This window comes from Pelophylax lessonae (assembly GCF_965119305.1).
Source record: "Pelophylax lessonae genome assembly, chromosome: 1".
Classification (NCBI taxonomy): Eukaryota; Metazoa; Chordata; class Amphibia; order Anura; family Ranidae; genus Pelophylax; species Pelophylax lessonae.
The window spans coordinates 576,580,480-576,602,088 of NC_138768.1; the positions used below are offsets into that span (position 1 = coordinate 576,580,480).

General features: G+C 45.3%; 1 protein-coding gene across 2 annotated transcripts in view; it reads left to right on the forward strand.

Annotated features, from left to right (window-relative positions):
* NUP54 (nucleoporin 54) overlaps positions 1 to 21,609 on the forward strand; it is an 80,236-nt gene that overhangs the window by 34,194 nt on the left and 24,433 nt on the right. For both annotated transcript variants that reach the window (XM_082245374.1, XM_082245375.1), the window contains 5 exons: positions 2,360 to 2,547; positions 10,353 to 10,549; positions 16,354 to 16,408; positions 17,379 to 17,472; positions 17,556 to 17,663. In XM_082245374.1, the coding sequence (XP_082101500.1) occupies positions 2,360 to 2,547; positions 10,353 to 10,549; positions 16,354 to 16,408; positions 17,379 to 17,472; positions 17,556 to 17,663 (642 nt within the window). The remainder of the gene's footprint in view (positions 1 to 2,359; positions 2,548 to 10,352; positions 10,550 to 16,353; positions 16,409 to 17,378; positions 17,473 to 17,555; positions 17,664 to 21,609) is intronic.

A 21,609-nucleotide genomic window follows, 5' to 3' on the forward strand; every position in this document is an offset into this window, starting at 1 on the left:
TAGCTTATCTGGGTGTGTAATAAAAAAAGTGTTCATCAATTATTAGAGTTCATAATCCATTGAAACAATTCATTGAATTATTATGGATAAAGTGTCCAAAAATTGTGCCAAATGAATGTGAAAATAAAAATAAATTGTGTGTTCCTCCATGATTTTTTTTTTTTTTTTTTTTTTTTTTTATGTCACATCAAGAAAAAATGTGATCCACCACCTCTTAAAATGAATTCACTCACCACAGGGAATGACTGGTAATGTGATAAGCAAGCATGCAAGCTTTTTCCTTTGTGGGGAGCAACAGTCTGCAGCCCTCTTTTAAAACTCTCCTCTCCCACTCTCGATGGATATCCCAGGCAAGGAGGAAATCAATAAAAGAGAAAAGACCTTGGCATTTCATAAGATCCTTTAAAAATATTCCCCCATTATTAAAATAATTTAACACTCAAATTTAAAAGGGTCTCCACTGACACGAGTATAAATGACATTGGATCATATGTGGGCTGGCTCCAACTTCTCAGCTGCTGTGAGCTGACCTGGCTCAATGTGATAGCAATCTCACCAGCTCACACCCGACATACATTTCGTCATTGGAAGTCTTCACAGGGCAGTCCAATGACGAAATGTATGTCGCATATGATCCAATGTTGTTTATACTCGTGTCAGTGGAGACACTTTTAAATGTGAGTGTTAAATTATTTTACTAAAGTGGGAATATTTTTAAAGGATCTTATGCTATGCCAAGCTCTTTTCTATTTCATTGATTTCCTCCTTGCTTGGGATATCGATTGAGAGTGGGAGAGGAGAGTTTTAAAAGATTGATCCAGAGGGCTGCAGATTGTCACTCCCCACAAAGGAAACCGCTTGCATGCTGGTTTATCACATTACCAGCTATTCCGTCTCGTGAGTGAATTCATTATAAGAGGAGGTGGACACTTCATAATAATTCAATGAATTGTTTCAATGGATTATGAACTTAAATGATTGATGAATGCAAATGTGGGTATTTCTTTGAAACATTGCAAATTCTTTTTGTTACATTTTGTTATGTATGTTGAATCAGTTTGACATATTTATATATGGGTATATTTGGAAATGCCACTTTTTTTTTTATTACATACTCAGATAAGCTTATAATATTTGATACAATATCAATTTAATAATTTTTCTTTCACACGGTAGGATTTATGATTTAAGCACTTTTTAAGGATTTTAAAAGTATTTATTTGGGTATACCTATATATACAGCGCTGTCATTATTTTGCCTGTGGCTGAGAAGCTGAGCCAGCTGCCGATTCAGGCATCTGGGTGGATCCCGCTTTCGGCGGAACTATGACTGCACTCCTGTGACCCATAGGAGAATTGGAGCCAAAAAATCTTTGGTCCTACATCATTTAAAGTGGCAAAAAACACACATTATAAAAAATTATCAATAAATGGTGTATTACAATGCTGTTCATAGCCATTCGTTTGCTGTATTCTGCAAAAAATCTGGTTGATCTTGCTTTTCTATATCTCCACCTTCTGTTTATGTCCCCAATTCAGCTAGGGATTTTGCAGCCATGGTGGCAGCTCTGTGCATGCTCAGTTTTCAGTGAGTTTCTGTGCTGCGCATTTGCTCTCGATCACATCTGAGCAGCCCATGTGACTATAGGGTCATACTTGTGGGTGTATACACAGTGGTAAATGACAGCCATCTCCCTCCCTCCATACTCACTAACCAGCTAAACACAATGGTAGCAGGATACTACTGAGTTGCTAAAGTTTGTACCTTCATTAAATTTAACCATATTGCTACACTTAGAGGTGCCTCTCTTCTCTTTTCTACTCAGCTGTGACTTGAGGCTACTTGTATATCAAGACATCGCTTGTAAACCAAGTCAAAATTTATTTGAAAATTTTGCTTGTCTTGCAAAGCGCTCTTAAACCAAGTTACTCTCAAACCAAGGTTTTACTGTACTTGTAGATTATTCGTGGCTTCACCTTCCTGTTCGAAGACACAGGCTGGAGGGGCATGACACAGCCTGTGACTGTCAGAAATCCACCCACACTAATGTTATTTCCACAAAATAAAGATTTGATATATATATGTATGCTGATTTAAAGCTGTTTAGTGTGTGACCAGCAGCAGAGGACTAGAAGCTCCTCCTGCTTATGTTGGAGGTTTTTTTTTTTTTTTTTTTTATTAAAACAAATACAGTGCCATCATGCACATACAATAGAAGGGACATTGTAAATTAAACCGTGTGTGTTTATAACTTTAAGGAAAGAAGTCATACCAGTTTGTAGACTTTCTTTATATATAAAATCTGTAAATTAACATATTTTTTTTATTTTTTGTCCCCCTCTAAAAATTGTTTTTTAGGCCATTGGTTATAGTTGTATAGCCAATAACAAGGATGAAGATGGTCTTGTGGAGCTGGTGTTTAACAAAAAGGAAGCAGACATTCGAGCCCAGCAACAACAGTTAGTGGAATCGTTGCACAAAGTCCTAGGAGGGCACCAGACCCTCACTGTTAATGTGGAGGGAGTCAGAACTGTGCCTGATGACCAGTAGGTACCCATAATGATTAAATGTGCATGTAGTATTCTAGTAGTTAATTCTCAATCCTTAATCCTTTTGAAGGACAACTAATAACTGTATAAAGGATGCATATAATCATAGAAGCTTCCAAATCTCCATAGTATTGCATGCAGTGGATGTGTCTGCTCCGTAAATTTGAGTTGTGCTGGGAGTCTGGCCTAGCTGTGTAACTGCATTCTTTTAAAAATTATCTTTAAAAAAATATTTTTTTCTTGTCCATTAAGGGACACAGGAAGTCTTGAATGAATAGGTTATACAGCACCAGAATTTGCATTGCTCCAAGGGAAGTAGACTTGCTTCTCTCTTGGGCAAAACATTGCCTTCCACATCCCATGTGTGGAAAATTGGTAGGCATTTTTTTTTCTATTCTTCGGTGTCTGTCTCTGAGAGAATGGGCTCTCTCCACCTAGATGTCTTTCATGCCTTTAACCACAGGTGGGAGAACACCAGATGTGGATCTTGTGGCATTCAGATTAAACAATAAAATGAACATTTTTGTCACCAGGTCGAGTGACTCTCAGGCACTAGCAGTGGATGCTTGGTGACTGTGTGATCAGTTCAATCATGACTTAGGAGAATATGGTATTCTGACATACTGGCAGACACTCCATGAGTTCTTCCATGTTGTCTGGACCGCCTGTCCCAAGGGTCAACATTCCATCCTGCTTCTCGGTTTCAGGCCTTAAAAGCATGGTTGTTTGAAGCCACGGTCCTAAAGAAAAGGGGCCTTTCAGTTTCTGTTAACCCTACCCTCTTGAAGGCTAAGGTGTCAACTTCTTATAAAGTCTGCCATCAGACCTGGAGGACCTGCTTTGCTTGGTGCTAATCCAGGAATTTTTATCCTAGAAAGTACTTTGTGGACTGTATCCTGTACTTTCTCCAGTCTGGTCTGGACAAAAATATCTTAGTACTATTTAAACCTTAGCCTCTCTGTTTCAGAGTACTTTGGCCTCACTCTTTAGTTAAAGCCTTTGTTCAGGGAGTAACACACACCTCTCCCCCTATTTGTTCCCCTGTATCTCCTGTGGGATCTCATTCTGGTTTTCTCGGCGCTGCAGCTTTGGGAACAAGTTACATGTTCCACCCTAAAAACGGGTGGAACTTGTTCCCAAAGTTGAAATTATCCTTTAAGCTCTAGTGTCTGAAGGTTAAGGTTCCTTTGTTCTGTTAAAGCATATTCTTCCAGAACGGTTAGTGCTTCATGGGCTTTTCTGCATCAGGTTTCTCAGATTTTCACGGCGGCCACCTGGGCTTCTGCTTACACATTTAAGTTCTTCTAGGTGGTTGTTCAAGACTACTAATGCCAGTTTTGGGCGTAAAGTGCTAAAAGCAGCTCTGAGTCTGTTGAACACTTCTTGACCTGTTTGCCCATTTTGCATTATTAGCTGCATTGCCCCTCTCTTTTGGCTTGCCTTTGTACATCCCAATTGTAATAATTAACCCCTTTGCGCCTAAGGGTAAAACAGATCTCAATGCCTATGCACAATTTCGCAACTTTGACATGTGTTTAGGAAAACCATACATATTATCACAACTACTGTGTGCATCCGGGTGGATTATACTGCCTTTTTTTTTTTTTTTTTTTTTTTTAGGACAAATTGGGCTTTCATTTGGTGGTAAATAGTAATGGATATCTCTTGGTTCTTTTTTTTAATCAAAGAAAAACTGTCCCCAGTTATAATATAACTATATATATATATATATATATATATATATATATATATATATATATATATATATATATATATATATATATATATATATATATATATATATATATATATAATTTTTTTTTTTTTTTTTAATGTAGCTGTATTTTTCTTGGTACTACCGTAATCTTCCACCAAAGTAGGGCATGGCCGGGATGTGAGACGGAGAAGATGTGCAGCGCCTGTGCTTCATTCCTACTTTTATCCTGCAAGTCACCTGGGCTCCTTCTCTTCCTCCTCGGCATCTCATCTCAGTCACCCTGGGTTCCAGAAGGATGTGCAGCACCCTGCAGGTTCCTCTGCTGTCACCGGGAAAGCTGCACTCTTCCCACAGATCACGCGAGTACTCCTCGTCTCTCCTCTCCAACGGCGGTCATCTTGGACACGAGGCATCCCACCACCACAATGTCTGTTAGTACTCAGACAGCCCCCAGACCACAGGAGACAGCTGGCCCCTCTTCCTCTGACATTCTAGAAGCCATGAAGGCCTGCAAGGACACCCTTACAGTTAAGATTGATTACCTGGCCGCAGATATCAGCCGCATAGGCCACGATCCTGTTAAATTTAGATCCCGTGTGTCTGAGGCAGAGTGTCACATATCGCAGCTAGAAGACACCACTAAATCTGATTCCAGAGAGCTGCACACCCTGCAAATGCAAGTTAAGGCGCTTCAAGAAAAAGCCATAGACACCGAGAACCGGCTCAGGTGCAATAACGTTCGCATCCTTTGCCTGAGTGGGCTGAAGGCCTTAGGGTCCATGTACACGGGACGTTAGAAAAAACGTCCTGCAATGCTATTTCTGACGCCGGGAAAAAGCAGCTGTTAAACGTGCTTTCAGTAACTTTTTCCATTTGCGTTATTGCACGTTTGGCCACGTTGCTTTTAGCAGCGTTTTTCTGCCTCCATTCAAAATCAATGGTTCCCTATGGACCTGCACTGTGAGAATCTTGAGGGGGAACTCCACGCCAAAAATGGGAAAAAAAACTGCGTGGGGTTCCCCCCCAGGTTCCAAACCAGGCCCTTCGGGCCCCAAAATCCATACCAGACCCTAACCTGAGCATGCAGCCCGGAAGGCCAGGAAAGGGGAGGGGACGAGCGAGCGGCCCCACCCCCCCTGGACCACACCAGGCCACATGCCCTCAACATGGGGGGTGTTGGTGCTTTGGGGCAGGGGGAGCTCTGCACCCCCCACCTCAAAGCACCTTGCCCCCATGTTGATGAGGACGTCTCCGGTGATTATGCCGGTCTCCAGTCTCTGCAGCTTATTATATAGCCATTAGGGGCGTGGCCCCTGATGACGTCATCGGGTGGCCCCGCCCCCTCATGTCACAGACGACGTCATCTGTGACATGAGGGGGCGTGGCCTCCTGATGACGTCATCGGGGACCACGCCCCCTAATGGCTATATAATAAGCTGCAGAGACCGGCATAATCACCGGAGACGTCGTCGTCGTCGGAGGACCGGAGGAAAAAGAACAGCCAACAGCAAAAGAGCAGAAGACCGGAGAGGAGAAGAAAAGAAGAGAGGACAGCAGAAGGGCGGACAGCAAAAGAGCAGAAGACCCCGGAGAGGAGAAGACAAGAAGAGCCGGATGAAGATTTTTAATAAACTTTCCAAAACGTCTCCTGTCATTTCCATACACTGCCTTTTATGTGGTGAATGAGTAGGGGTACAGTGTACCCCATTCACATAGGAAGGGGGTCCGGGATCTGGGGGGCCCCCTTGTTAAAGGGGGCTTCCAGATTCCGATGAGCCCCCTGCCCGCAGACCCCCACAACCACCGGCCAGGGTTGTGGGGATGAGGCCCTTGCCCTCATCAACATGGGGGCAAGGTGGTTTGAGGTGGGGGGTGCAGAGCTCCCCCTGCCCCAAAGCACCAACACCCCCCCCATGTTGAGGGCATGTGGCCTGGTGTGGTCCAGGGGGGGTGGGGCCGCTCGCTCGCCCCCTCCCCTTTCCTGGCCTGCTGGGCTGCATGCTCGGATAAGGGTCTGGTATGGATTTTGGGGGGGACCCCACGCCGTTTTTTCGGCGTGGGGCTACCCTCAAATTCCATACCGGACCCGAAGGGCGTGGAGTTCCCCCTCAAGATTCTCACAGTGCAGGTTGCGCCGCAAGTCGGATCCGACTTGCGGTGCGACTTCCATTCAAATCAATAGGCTCCCATAGGGAACCATTGATTTTGAATGGAAGAAAAAAAATGTAGAACGTGGCTGAACGTAGGTTCATCACGTTTAGTCACGTTCGGCCGCGTTTCTGCGTTTGAAGCGCCGGGAAACACACGTTCGAACGCAAATAATTGTGTTCTAAAAAAAGTCCCTGAACGCAACTGCCTGCGAATGACTGTAAAGGAACATGTGTACATGGACAGATAAGATAACATGGAGCTGCGTTCATGGGCTTCTAAAAAAAAAACGCCCAACTGCTCCTAAACGGCCATTTCCAGCGTCCCGTGTACATGGAGCCTTAGGCCTGCAGAATCCTTCCCGACTAAATTGCTGGACCTGCCAGCCATGCCTCCCACCTTTTTGTAGTGGGAAGGACCCACAGGGTCCCTCCCAAACCCTTCCAGTTCCAGGGGCACTGCTGCAACCTTTCCTCCTCAAGTTGCTTAATTACCCGGATCGGGACAGAATCCTGGCAGCTGCTCGAGCAAAACAAGATCTCAGATATGACAACGCAAAGATCCTTCTTTTCCCTGATTACTCACTGGTGATCCAGCAGAGGCGGTGATCCAGCAGAGGCGCCGTTCCTTCACGTAGGTCCGCAAGCAGCTTTGGGATCAAGGCCTCAAGTTTAGTCTCCTCCGGTAAGCTCCAGGTGGTGGATGGCAACTGTGCCAAGTACTTTGATGCTCCGAAGGCTGAGGCTTCTTGGTTAGATGGCCCGCTGAATCATCGTAATGGCGGGTCCCTTGGGCGAGGTGCACCTCTGTTTCCCCGGATACAGGAAATATTAGGGCCTAGACCCTTTTGGTTCCAAGTTTTTCCGGTTTTGATACTTATTTTTTTTTTTCTTTTTATATACTTTTGTTTACCGGTTTTACACTTCCTCTAGAGAGTGAGGTCTCAACGAATATACAGTAAACCCCCCTCCATTGCGGGGGTTACGTTCCGGACCCAGCCGCGAAAAGTGAAAATCTGCGAAATAGAAAAACCCTATTAAAATGCATTGTAGGTATGTTTTTTTTTTTTTTTCTACTGTCACTGTACGTGTAAAAGCATTTTAAGGTCTTTAAACACACTTTTAAAACAATAGAAACTCATTTAAACACATAAAAGATACTGAGAGACATAGCAAGAGCTATGGAAAACGCAAAAATATTTCATTTTTAATGATTTATATTGTAAAATAACATTACAAAAAAAAACGCAATATACCGGGACCGCAAAAACTGAACCGCGATGGAGCTGGGGTTTACTGTATTTGAATATACTACCCTTTTGCTGAACTTGGTTTACTCAAGGTGTCTGTTTAGAGCCAGGCTGATTAGTCACTTAATGCTACTGTGTTTTTCAGCACCCCTTTGCTGACTACTTGCCTACTCACATGCGATACTGTTCTCCCTTTTAAGACATCACTTACCCCCCTTCCTATACAGGTTCTCCACCCCTGTACGGATTGCAGTTACCTGCCTCCAGCTGCATGTTCTCAGTCATCCCCTCTTCTTTTACTCACTGACTTATATGCACCAAGGGTTTACCTGCCCATTGAACGGCTGCGTAGTGGACTACCTGGACATTCAACCTCGACCACAGCGAACTGTCTCAACAGGTGTATCTTGTATAGACTTTTGTTCTGTTGTTCTGTTTTTGGGTACAGACTGTTTCCCTGACCCTCTCATGAATTTTTTGGGGGGAGCCGGGTAATGGTAGGATAAGCATGTTGTGCTTTGGAAGTTGAGTTATGGTTCCGTTTTTGTTTTGGTTTTCATTTGTTTGTTATTTGTACGTTGGCTTGTGCCCAACTACTGCCCACTGGATGTTGTCCGCTCTAGTGCCTGCACTTTCATTTAAAACGTTGTCATCTGGACCATGGCATCACGTAGCCTAGATACCTTTTCTGAGGTCTCCTGGAATGTCAATTTTAAGATCGAGTGCTCTTTTTTCAGAACGTTAAGACGTGTAACCCTTCCATCTTGATTCTACAGGAAACGCATCTTGTGGGCAGTAAATTGCTGGCTCTTAAAAAGCTTTGGGTACAAAAAGCTTTCCATGCCTCCTATTCAACCTACGCTAGAGGAGTCTCCATACTGATACATAAATCTCTTCCATGCGTTGAGGCAGTCTATACAGAGCCCCATGGTAGATGTGTTATTGGTGCTCACAGTATGGCAGCATACTATTTTAGCTAGTATACAGTGCCTTGCAAAAGTATTAACCCCCCTTGGCATTTTTCCTGTTTTGTTGCCTCACAACCTGGAATTGACATTGATTGTTTGAGGATTTGCATCATTTAATTTACAGAACATGCCCACATCTTTAAAGATGTTTTTTTTTTTTTTTATTTTATTGCGAAGCAAACAACAAATAGGACAAAATAAAAGAAAAAGTCAATGTGCATGACTATTCACTCTCCTAAAGTCAATACTTTGTAGAGCCACCTTTTGTGGCAATCACGGCTCCAAGTCTCTTTGGATAAGTCTCTGTGAGCTTGCCACATCTTGCCACTGAGATTTTTGCCCATTACTCCTTGGAAAACTGCTCCAGCTCCTTCAAGTTGGATGGTTTGGGCTTGTGAACAACAAACTTTAAGTCTGACCACAGATTTTCTATTGGATTGGGGTCTGGGCTTTGACTAGGCCATTCCAACACATTTTCATATTTCCCCTTAAACCACTAAAGTGTTGCTTTAGCAGTGTGTTTGGGGTCATTGTCTTGCTGGAAGGTGAACCTCTGTCCTAGCCTCAAAGAGTGGTACAGGTTTTGCTCAAGAATATCCCTGTATTTCGCATCTTTCCCTCAACGCTGACCAGTTTTCCAGTCCCATGCTGAAAAACATCCCCACAGTATGATGCTGCCACCACCATGTTTCACTGTGGGGATGGTGTTTTGAGTGATGTCATGTGTTGGGTTGGCACCAGACATAGCGTTTTCTTTGATGGCCGAAAAGTTAAATTTTAGTCTCATCAGACCAGAGCACCTGCCTCCATATTGGGAGTCTACCACATGCCTTTTCGTAAACTCAAAACGTTTTTTTTGCTGAAAGTAATGGCTTTCTTCTGGCCACTCTGTCATAAGGCCTAACTCTATGGAGCGTACGGCTTATTGTCCCTCCTTGCCCGGTCCATGAGTTTTGGTGGGCGGCCATCTCTTGGCAGGTTTGCTGTTGTGCCATGTACTTTCCATTTGGCTATGATAGATTTGATGGTCCTCCTGGGGATCATCAAAGATTTGGATCTTTTTTTTTTTTTTATAACCTAACCCTGACTTGTACTTCTCAACATTGCCCCTTACTTATTTGGAGAGTTCCTTGGTCTTCATGGCAGTGTTTGGTTCGTTGTGCCTCTTGCTTAGGTGTTGCAGCCTCTGGGGCCTTTAAAAAAAAGGTGTGTATATGTATTAAGATCATGTGACACCTAGATTGCACACAGGTGGACATCATTTTACTAATTATGTGACTTTCTCTCGGCATTGAATGGGGGCACCCTGGTCTCTCGGCATTGAATGGGGGCACGCTGGTCTCTCGGCATTGAATGGGGGCATGCTGGTCTCTCGGCATTGAATGGGGGCAAGCTGGTCTCTCTGCATCGAAAGGGGGCACGTGCCCCCATTTCTGCTCTTGGTACTGTTTTACCACAAAATTGAAGCATCCTGGGTTGGCCTTGAATTTTGTTTGCCAGTTCGCAATCCTCCTATAGATAGTCAAATTTTATTCTTATGTTAATTCTTTAGTGGCCTCCCTGGCCAATGCATAACATTTGTTGCAGTTTTCAGCTGCCAGGCGATATTTCTTTTATTATTTCTTAAAACACAATATCTGTGCAAGCTGTGTGGAAAAATGTGTTCATGCAGTTTGTTGTCAGAGAACTAATGCATTTTCAATTTCAATGGTCCTTCTAGAACAGAAGTTGTCATATACGTTGTGGAGCGCTCACCAAATGGAACTTCCAGAAGAGTCCCATCCAGTTCTTTACAAGTCTACTTTGAGCAAGCCAATGTTAAAGCCAATTTGCAGCAGCTGGGAGTCGCATTAACCATGGCCAGAATAGAGCTGTCCCCAGCACAAATAAAGCAGTTGCTGCAGAACCCTCCTTCAGGTAATGCATTTTGTACCATGCTGCCGGTGGCAGTGTTTAGTGTTGCAGTGTACATTTGGAAATCTGTGGCATCCTGTGTGATTTTTGCATAGCAAGGATCTAAATTAAAGTGACTTGAACTCAAACTGTAAACTACATTTTAGATTTTTGTTGTTCCTGAAATTAACCTGTGATGGTAGCAATAATGGAGTTATGGCTGCTGATGTAGGGGGGTCGGCAGGACATTTTGTGTGTTTTCTTCAGTCCCCAAGAACCCTCAGCCAGAAGTCATGTTGTGGGCTGACTTATGGGAGTTGCTTGTGCTAGTGTGTTGTGGGTGTAGGGTGGCTGCATAGCTTGTCATGGGGCAAAGTAGAAAAAAATGCCCACCTTGCTTATTGCCTATACCATTGATATCCTAAATACATTTTGCGGATTTTAGTATCTAAATCACTAATCTATGCCAGGAAAGAAATAGAACGTTTTATAGAAAACGTAACTTTTTTTTTTTTATTTTTTTTATTTAAAGGAGGGCTGTGGAAACACATTATTGGTCAAGGACCAAACTTGCCAACAGTGTGAGAAATATCTTTACTTGAAACTGAGCTTGCATTTATATTAAAGTGATAGTAAAGCTCTTTTCTCTAGCGCTCATTGACAGACGTAGTCCTCGGTGATACACCACCTTCGGGTTATGTTGCCTCCACAGGAGCAGGACTAGACAGGAAATTAAAAAGCTCTGGCCACACCCTAGGGGCAGTCCCAGAGGGTATATCCTCTCTCTCTCTGCCTCAGCAAATCAGTTATTTTCTGTCTAGTTAGGAGTAAGGACCTAGATACCTTGCTGGGATCTTAGGTCCTAGCAAGATTTTTTTCTTAAAGGATTTTTTAGACAGCTTTTTTTCTCCAGTGTTTCTGTGAGATCTTCAAGCAAGAAAGCTGAACTGGGCGACGGGCTGGATGTTGAGATCCGGTGGTCACCCCAGTTCAGCCTACGAGCGCGTGCAGGCCATAGCTCCGCGCTGGGTCGGCCGCGACAAAGTCCCATTAAAGGACTGACCCCGCGAGTTAAACGTCTCGCTGAAACGCCAAAGACCATGAGTCACGGCGTCCATATCGGTCGACAGCCCTCCCGCCCCGGTGGAGAGGGGTACTGTCGGGAGTTGGTGCCCGCCTGGTTCCGGTATGGTGAGTAGTATGTTCCCCCTTTTCCCCTGACGGGTCTTGTGGTGAATGCGGGCCCCTCTCTGTATGGTAAGATAGAGTCCCTCTCTATCCTATAAATGACACAGATCCTCCTACTTTGAGTGTGATTTTATGTGCAAAAAGCCAGGAGGCTTGGTTTGGGAGCTAACAATCTAATTGTATACATGTTAAAAAGATTATAATCTGTGGCATTCTGGGAATCTTACGGTGATAAGAATAAGCTACCTACCAGTCAGAAGCCACGGACATGTAGACTGCCTTCCTAATCAGATCTCCAGCTATTAGCAGGCCTCCCGAATGGCCATGCGGTCCGCCAGGGCCGGTACCGCCAACCACGCCAAATCCCCATGCAGAGAGAGTGTTGTGTGCCCTGCAGCACACCGCTATTCAGTACAGGCCGCCGCCATTTTTTTTGCTGGATCGCACGAGCCGCCATTTTGGCGTAGCCTCGTGTCTCCAGCATGGGGGCGGCCATGTTTGAGGTGATCCAAACACCTCGTGGAGCTAGGGGAGGCGCCGGAAGGCGTGCAGAGGGGCGGAGCCGCCTCCTTTCTTCCTGGGCAGCCAGCCAAAAGACTTCCTGTTTGTCAAGACAGCGCTGTAACCTGTTGCAGTTAAACTCTGAGCATCAAGTGGTGAGCCTGGGGGTCTATCTCTCTCTCTCTCTCGATCGATAGGGATCCCTAGCAGGTAACACTAAGGGGCTTTTTGTGGCGCTGGGGGTCTGAAAAAAAAAAAAAAAAAAAGGGTTTTTTATTTTTGAATTATATTATCCAGGAAGTGACTGGAATTATCATGGACCCTGCCACACATATTCCCCCACCTGTTTCCCTCGAGGGGGCCACGGGACCCGCCGGTGCACAGAGTGTAGAGTCATTTACAGCAATTTTGGAGTCTATGGTGGCTCGGGTGGAGGCGGCCTGTCAGGGACGGGGGTCAAGGAAGCGACCCCCGCCTACCCCTATACTATCTGACACCTCTGACTCTGATTCAGAGATGGTCACTGCAGTTGCAGGTTCCTCTGCAAGGGCTGTTATCCCAGGTAAAGCCCCCTCAGACAGTGAGGAGGACGCTTCTTCTCCTGCTATAATTCAGGAAGAAGCATTGGTGGACGCACTAGTTGTGGCAGTGCAGGAAACCTTAAAACTTGAGGCTTTACCGGCAGAGGCAACTGAAACAGAGATTCCTTTTGGTACTAATAAGCCCATCAAAACGGTGAAGGTTTTTCCTGTACCCAAATGTTTCGGTAATCAGATTAAAGGAGAATGGGAGCATTCTAAACGTACCTTTACTATTTCCAAGCGTATTGCTAGACGCTATCCGTTTGAGGAATCCATCATTAAGAAATGGACGGTACCACCAGTGGTGGATCCACCTATTTCCAGGCTGAATAAAGCCACGGTTATCCCAGTGGAGGACACTTCGTCCTTTAAGGATCCGGTGGATCGAAAGATGGAAGCAGAGTCCCGCACCATCTTCTCTCTGATAGGGTCAGCATTTAGACCAGTAATTGTTATTGGTCTAGTTTCCCAGACACTTACGGAATGGGCGAAGATGGTACGCCAAGACCTTAGGGGAAAAGATATTCCCCAGGAGACATCTGATTTGATGGAACAGATTATACAAGGGCTACAGTTTATCTGTGACGCAGCCTTGGACACTACTCCCTTATTAGGGCATGCATCTATGTCAGCGGTGATCCTCAGACGTGTGCTGTGGTTAAAATGCTGGTCAGCTGACCTAGGTTCCAAAAAGACCTTGACAAATCTCCCTTTTCAGGGGAATCGTCTATTTGGGGCCAACCTTGATGAAATCATTAAGGATGCCACTGGGGGCAAGAGCACTTTTTTGCCACAGGCTGCTAAAGCTAAGGGACCTCGCAATAAGCGAGGACCTTTCTTTACCGCCCATAAAGGGCGCCCGGCTGGTACTTGCGGGAAAGGCAAGACTCCTCCAGGAGGGTTCAAGAAGGGCTGGTCGGACAAGCAGAGGACCAACCCAGCCAAACCCGAAGTAAAGGAGTACACAGCCTGAAGGTGCGCCCCCACCCGGTTTCAGGGTGGGGGGACGTTTTCACCGGTATTCAGGACATTAGATCGAGCTTCAACCACTACTACCGGTGCGATTCTTCCCTTCCAACATTTAAGTACTACAGGAAACGGTAGTTACCGTTCCCTGAATAGATCTTTTCCTTTACCTTTTCCTAAGATTAGTCCCTATACCTCACAGGAATCGGATCTGGTTGACCAGATAGGCCAAGTAGCCTCTAGTCGGGTGACTTCGGTCCCTGAGGTTCAACCAGAAAAGATCACCCTTCCTGATAACAATCAGGTATCTGATAAATGTGTGGGAACAGAAAACGACCAGACTTTCTCGGATGGTCGGGGCCAGATACCTCTAGGGACGCCTGGTTCAGATTCTATCAGCGCCAGTGGTCCTAGAAATTCTAGGCTGGCCTCCTCAAGCCGGCCTGGCCGACTTGGACATGCTAGTCGCAGACGTTCCGTGGGAACTTCGTCTCAGGGAGTGTCTGTGGTCTCAAGGACCAATTTACCATCATGCTTTACAGTCGCTGGGTTTAATGGCCTGGCCATTGAGACCCAAGTGCTGAAGGACAGAGGTTTGTCTACTTCAGTCATTCCTACCCTTATTAAAGCAAGGAAAGCGACTTCCAGCAAGGTCTATTATCACACATGGAAGACTTATATTGCGTGGTGCGAATCTTTAGGATTTCCTCCACGTACCTATTCGGTGACTCGAATATTGGCCTTTTTGCAACAAGGGGTTGAGCAGAAGCTAGCCTTGAGCACCATCAAGGGTCAAGTTTCAGCATTAGCAATCTTCTTTCAGAAACCTTTAGCTACCAAGTCCTTGGTGCGGAATTTCATCCAGGGGGTGCGGCACCTGGCTCCTCCAGTCCGCGCGCCCTTACCGCCCTGGGATCTTAATTTGGTTTTGTCGGTTCTACAGAAACCTCCCTTTGAAAACATCAGGGAGATTCCCTTGCTTACTTTATCCCAGAAGGTGGCCGCCTTGGTGGCTATTACTTCTGCTCGCAGGGTGTCAGAACTGGCTGCATTATCATGCCAGTCCCCATACCTAGTGATTCATAGGGATAAGGTAGTACTTCATCCTAAGCCATCTTTTCTTCCTAAGGTGGTTTCAGAATTTCATCTAAATGAAGATATTGTACTACCTTCCTTGTGTCCTCAGCCCAAGCATCATCCGGAACATGCGTTGCATTCCTTAGATGTGGTTCGGGCAATCAGGGTATACCTGAAAGCTACGGAATCATTCCGTAAGACGGATTCACTTTTTGTGATCACGGATGGCCCCAGAAAGGGTTTGCCTGCATCTGCCGCGACCATTGCCAAATGGATTAGACAAACGGTGGTACAGGCTTATTCTATTAAGGGTCAGAGTCCTCCGTTCCCTGTTAGGGCGCACTCCACTCGAGCGCTCAGTACTTCCTGGGCCTTTCGCCAACAGGCGTCAGTGGTCCAGGTATGTAAGGCGGCCACCTGGTCGTCGGTACATACCTTTACAAAATTTTATAAAATTGATGTGACGGCATCGGCGGATGCCTCATTTGGCCGCAAGGTTTTGCAGGCCGCAATTTGAGGAGACCGGTGGTCTACCTCGAGGGTTTTTTTCTGTTTGAAAAAAAAAAAAACATTTTTTCTCTTTTTTGTTGAGTCTCATCATTAAGGATGAGCATTGTAAACTTCTAGTTGGCACCGGTTGGGCCTTCTAGATTGGGATTTAATTTCATTTTCCCACCCCTCATTTGTGATACTGCTCTGGGACGTCCCGAAGGTGGTGTATCACCGAGGACTACGTCTGTCAATGAGCGCTAGAGAAAAATGGATTTTTGTAAAATCTTACCGTAAAATCCTTTTCTCTTAGCTCATTGACAGACGTAGTCCCCGCCCCTCTGTTTTTGAGTTGGGTTGGGTTAAAATCTCTAAAGACTGCTTTTTCACATAACTGATTTGCTGAGGCAGAGAGAGAGAGGATATACCCTCTGGGACTGCCCCTAGGGTGTGGCCAGAGCTTTTTAATTTCCTGTCTAGTCCTGCTCCTGTGGAGGCAACATAACCCGAAGGTGGTGTATCACCGAGGACTACGTCTGTCAATGAGCTAAGAGAAAAGGATTTTACGGTAAGATTTTACAAAAATCCATTTTTAATGATTTTATACCTACAGGTAAACCTATAATAAAGCTTACCTGCAGGTACAGTAAATATCTCCTAAACGTGCACCGTTTAGGAGATATTTACTTTAGCAGCACCGTTGATGTCACCGGCGCATGATGACTGCACTCATAATGGGCGGCTTGCCGCTTGCAGAGAGCCGTACCGTGGGAGCGGTGTCATCGGGGCTCAACCAATCAAATGGCCATGACAGTGCTCCGCTGGAGGGCTTTGTTTTTAGGTAAGTCTTTCATAATGTGCTAGTATGCGATACTAGCACATTATGCTCTTAATTTGCAGGGTGAAGAATTTCTTGTTGTCTTTTCTTGCGGTTTACTACCGCTTTAAAGATTGAAAGGGGAATTTGTTGAAGTGGTTTCTTTGCCCTAAGTGACTGATTTTTTTTTTTTTCCCTTCCCTTTCAAGGTGTGGATCTCAATATTTGGGAACAAGCAAAAATAGACAACCCTGATCCAGAGAGGTGAGTGCTTGCCAAATAAAGATTGCGTTCAGACTACAGATATGTGGTGTATGTTGTCCACAAATGTGCAATATCTAGGATGGTACATACCATAGTAAGGCCACTGAGTTATGACACAGGGATGTTGACATTTTTTAACCACCTGCCCACTGGGCTCTTTCACCCCCTTCCTGACCAAGCCAATTTTCATCTTTTAGCGCTGTCACACTTTGACAATTGCATGGTCATGCAACACTGTACCCAAACAAAAAATGTTGTTATTTTTTCACACAAATAGAGCTTTAATTTGATGGTATTTAATTACTGCTTTTTTTTTGCTAAATAAACGAATAAAGGCCAAAAATTTTGAAGAAAAAAGAAAAGGAAAACTTTTTCATAGTTATAAAATCTTGCAAACAGGTAATTTTTCTCCTTCACTGATGTTCGCTGGTGAGGCTTTACTGATGTGCTCTGATGAGGCGGCACTGATAGGTGACATTGATGATTTGACACTGGTGGGCACTGATTGGCAGCCGTGGTGGGCACTGGCAGAAGACGATTATCGTCTCTTTTCTCCTCTCCTTCACACGCTGACAGCGTGAGAAGGAGCAGTGAAGAGAGCCGATAACAGGCTTCTGTTGACATCCTGATCAACTGTCATTGGGCACAGCTGATCACGTGATAAAGAGCCACTGATTGGCTCTTTACCTCAATCTGTGTTTGGCAGTGTCCAGGGGACACTGCAATCACAGAGCACGCCACCCATGCCCAGCAGCTGGAGCGATCACGGGAGGCTGTCATATGACGGCCTTCCAGAACTGAACGACCGCGCTGTAGCCGTCATTCGGCTATAGCGCTGTCGTCAAGTGGTTACATTTGTTTTAATTCAAGCTGTGCTGTGTCAAATAACATAAGTTAGATTGGAGTATGTTTTATGAATAATTTAGGAATTTCAAAGAAAATGATTAATTTCCATTTTTTCTTTTTTCAGGCTGATCCCTGTTGCAATGGTTGGCTTCAAAGAGCTACTTAGAAGGCTTAAAGTTCAAGATCAGATGACAAAATTGCACCAGAGTAGGCTAGATGTAAGCTTAATTTCATATTTCTCCACTTTAAAGAGGAATCATTTAGATAATATTTAAGTGTGTGTATTTTTTTCCATTTTCAGATGATATCTGACGACATAAGCGAACTGCAAAAAAATCAGGCAACAACAGTGGCTAAGATTGCACAATACAAGAGGAAATTACTGGAGCTTTCCCACAGAGTCCTTCAGGTATGCTTAATTTAGAACAAGAAAACTGTGTGTTTTTCAGAGGAGAACTTCATGATGATCTGATCTCAGGATTGTAAGGATGTAGGTGCAATGCTATGCTATAAATGGCTACATGGCTGGCATCCAGAGTTTTACTGCTGTATACTATGGGCCCCAGACTTGGAAAGAAAAATGCAGAGGGGCACAATGCTAGAAAACTGACACTCGGGTAAGTTTTTTGAGGGGGAAAACAGGAAAGTAGTGAGTTTTTTTTTTACCTTAACCACTTGCTGACCAGGCCATAGCCAAACGACTGCTACAGCCCAGTCGGCTTCTTCTGGGAAGGCGTACAGTGACATCCTCCCAGAATCGTGCTTTCCGAGTGCCCTGTGGGCAGTCATTCAAGCAGGAAGTGGTGTAACCCCGACTGAGTTTGCTCCATAACATTGCGCTAGTTGGATACCATTTGTGATCACATTAATTTGTACTAGAATCGCCTGTAAACTACCAAGAGAATGTAAGTTTTCTACTTTCAAATAAAGTCTATCTTTGATGGTTTTACACTGTGAAGAGGCTTTTTGTTTTCTTGGGTACCTGAGTTCCTATACGCATAGTAAAGAGTTGAGACAGTGACAACCCTCCAGGGGCTATTGTGCCATCCGGGTTACACCACTTTCTGCTTGAATGACACTTTACTGTTGGTATTAGAGTCCACTAACTCTGGTAAGCGCTCCTGACTCCTCCTAAGGTGATGATCGCACTCATGGTGGCAAATTTCCATTTCTGAACATGTTTCATTTTTAGAGCATTTTGTCTATATGATTGAGGACTTTACATTGTTTTGCTCCTTTTTTGTGACATATAGAGGTTGCCTACATTGTATATCTGTTATATTGCACTTTTGTTTACATTGCACAACTTTTTGCACTTTATTTGATACTGTATAGTTAGTGATATACGTAATTGTATAGGTTCATATGCAGCTCTTCATTTGTTAGAACACTAGCAATTTTTTCTGCATTTGTTTTATAGCCCGTCTCTTTTCTTCCCCTTCCCATGTCTCATTCATGCCCATCCGTGCCACAACATGCCTCATCTGTGCCCACCCATGCCACCTCAGTGCTCATTCGTGGCTCATCCATGCCACATCCATGCCACATCAGTGCTCATCCGTGCCACGTCAGTGCCACTACAGTGCCTATCAGTGCCCTACAGTCCCTCACAAAAGTGTAATGGGTAGTCAGGAAATGACGGTGCTCCATGCATGTCGGGCCTCTGTTTGTGGCCAGGCTGTGTAAAAGTCTCACATGTGGTATCGCCCTACTCAGAAGTAGCAGAATGTATTTTGGGGTGTCATTTTTTCTATGTGCATACTATGTGTTAGAAATATCTTACAAATGGACAACTTTGTGTATAAAGAAAAAAAAAAAAAAAAAGCGTTTGTTTTCTTTCCAAATTTTTCCAAAAACTTGTGGAAAAAAATGACATGTTCAAAAGACGCATTATGCCTCCTAGATTGTGGGGCATTTTGTGGGTGTTTCCATTGTCCTGGTCAGGCCCGGACTGGGACAAAAAATAGGCCCGGGCATTTTAGGCTGAGCATCCCATTTTTTTTTTAACAAAATGACCAATAATGAACAACTACCGGTTTCTCTATGTTTTTTAGTTATATTTAGCATGCACACCCATGCGATCCGATTCTGCAAATCGCACTGCGTTTTGGAAACTGATTGCGGGGTGTCATTAACCTAACATACACTCCACAATCTGTTTGCATGGACGGGTTGCTATTTAGATGAAGTCTGCATTTAGTGTGAACCCAGGCTAAGAGATAACAGGTAATTTTAGGGTACATTAAAAATATATTACCCAATTTTTGGGTAAAATATAAAAGATGAGTTTGTGTCAAGTAAATAAATACCCAACATGTCAAACCTTAAGACTATGCATGCCCGAAAATAGCAACACATTTCAGTACCCTATATTTTCCATAGGCAAAGCTATTAAAGATCATAGAGGTCATCAGTTCAGAGTTAACCATGAATAAGGATCCTATAATTATTGCTCTCATTCCAGTGTGCAGGGTGATATATTACACGTGTAGTAAAATCAAGGTTTTTGTTCACAGGCGCCCCCAAAATTTGTATGTAGTTTCGTATGGTGGTGGTGGGATAGGGATGACATCAGTAGCAGTGGTAGTGGGGATAGGGGTGACATCAGTGGCAGTGGTGGTGGGGATAGGGGTTACATCAGTGGCAGTGGTGGTGGGGATAGGGGTTACATCAGTGACAGTGGGAATAGGAATGACATCAGTGGCAGTGGGGATTGGGATGACATTAGTGGCAGTGGTGGGGATAGGGATGACATCAGTGGCAGTGGGGATTGGGATGACATCAGTGGCAGTGGTGGGGATAGGGGTTACATCAGTGGCAGTGGTGGTGAGGATAGAGGTGACATTGGTGGTGGGGATAGGGGTGACATGAGTGGCAGTGGTGGTGAGGATAGGGGTGACATTGGTGGTGGGGATAGGGGTGACATCAGTGGCAGTAGGAATAGGAACGACATCAGTGGCAGTGGGAATAGGAATGACATAAGTGGCAGTGGGGATTGGGATGACATCAGTGGCAGTGGTGGGGATAGGTGTTACATCAGTAGCAGTGGTGGTGGGGATAGGGGTGGCAGTGGTGGTGAGGATAGGGGTGACATTGGTGGTGGGGATAGGGGTGACATCAGTGGCAGTGGGAATAGGAATGACATCAGTGGCAGTGGGGATAGGGGTGACATCAGTGGCGGTGGGAATAGGAATGACATCAGTGGCAGTGGGGATAGGGGTGACATCAGTGGCGGTGGGGATAGGGGTTACATTAGTGGCAGTGGGAATAGGAATGACATCAGTGGCAGTGGGGATTGCGATGACATCAGTGGCATTGGTGGGGATAGGGATGACATCAGTGGTGGTTGGGATAGAGATAACATCAGTGTTGAGGATAGGGTTGACATCAGTGGGAGTAGTGGTAAGGATAGGGATAACATCAGTGGCAGTGGTGGTGGGGATAAGGATGACATCAGTGGCAGTGGTGGTGGGGATTAGGATGACATCAGTGGGAGTAGTGGTAAGGATAGGGATAACATCAGTTGCAGTGGTGGTGGGGATAAGGATGACATCAGTGGCAGTGGTGGTGGGGATAGGAATGACAATGTTCACTGCCACTGATGTCATCCCTATCCTCACCACCATTGCCACTGATGTCATCCCTATCCTCACCACCATTGCCACTGATGTCATCCCTATCCTCACCACCATTGCCACTGATGTCATCCCTATCCCCACCTCCCCACCACTACTGATGTTATCCCTATCCCCCCATCACCACTGCCTCATGGGAGGGGTGAAGATCAGACAGAGGGATGGCCATGGGAGGGATGGGATCAGGCAGAGGGATGGCAGTGGGAGGGATGGGATGAGGCAGAGGGATGGCGGTGGGAGGGATGGGATGAGGCAGAGGGATGGATGGGATGTGGCAGAGCAGAGGGATGGCGGTGGGATGGATTTGATGAGGCAGAGCAGAGGGATGGCGGTGGGATGGATGGGATGAGGCAGAGCAGAGGGATGGCGGTGGGATGGATGGGATGAGGCACAGCAGAGGGATGGCGGTGGGATTGATGGGATGAGGCACAGCAGAGGGATGGCGGTGGGATGGATGGGATGAGGCAGAGCAGAGGGATGGCGGTGGGATGGATTTGATGAGGCAGAGCAGAGGGATGGCGGTGGGATGGATGGGATGAGGCAGAGCAGAGGGATGGCGGTGGGATGGATGGGATAAGGCAGAGCAGAGGGATGGCGGTGGGATGGATGGGATGAGGCACAGCAGAGGGATGGCGGTGGGATTAATGGGATGAGGCACAGCAGAGGGATGGCGGTGGGATGGATGGGATGAGGCAGAGCAGAGGGATGGCGGTGGGATGG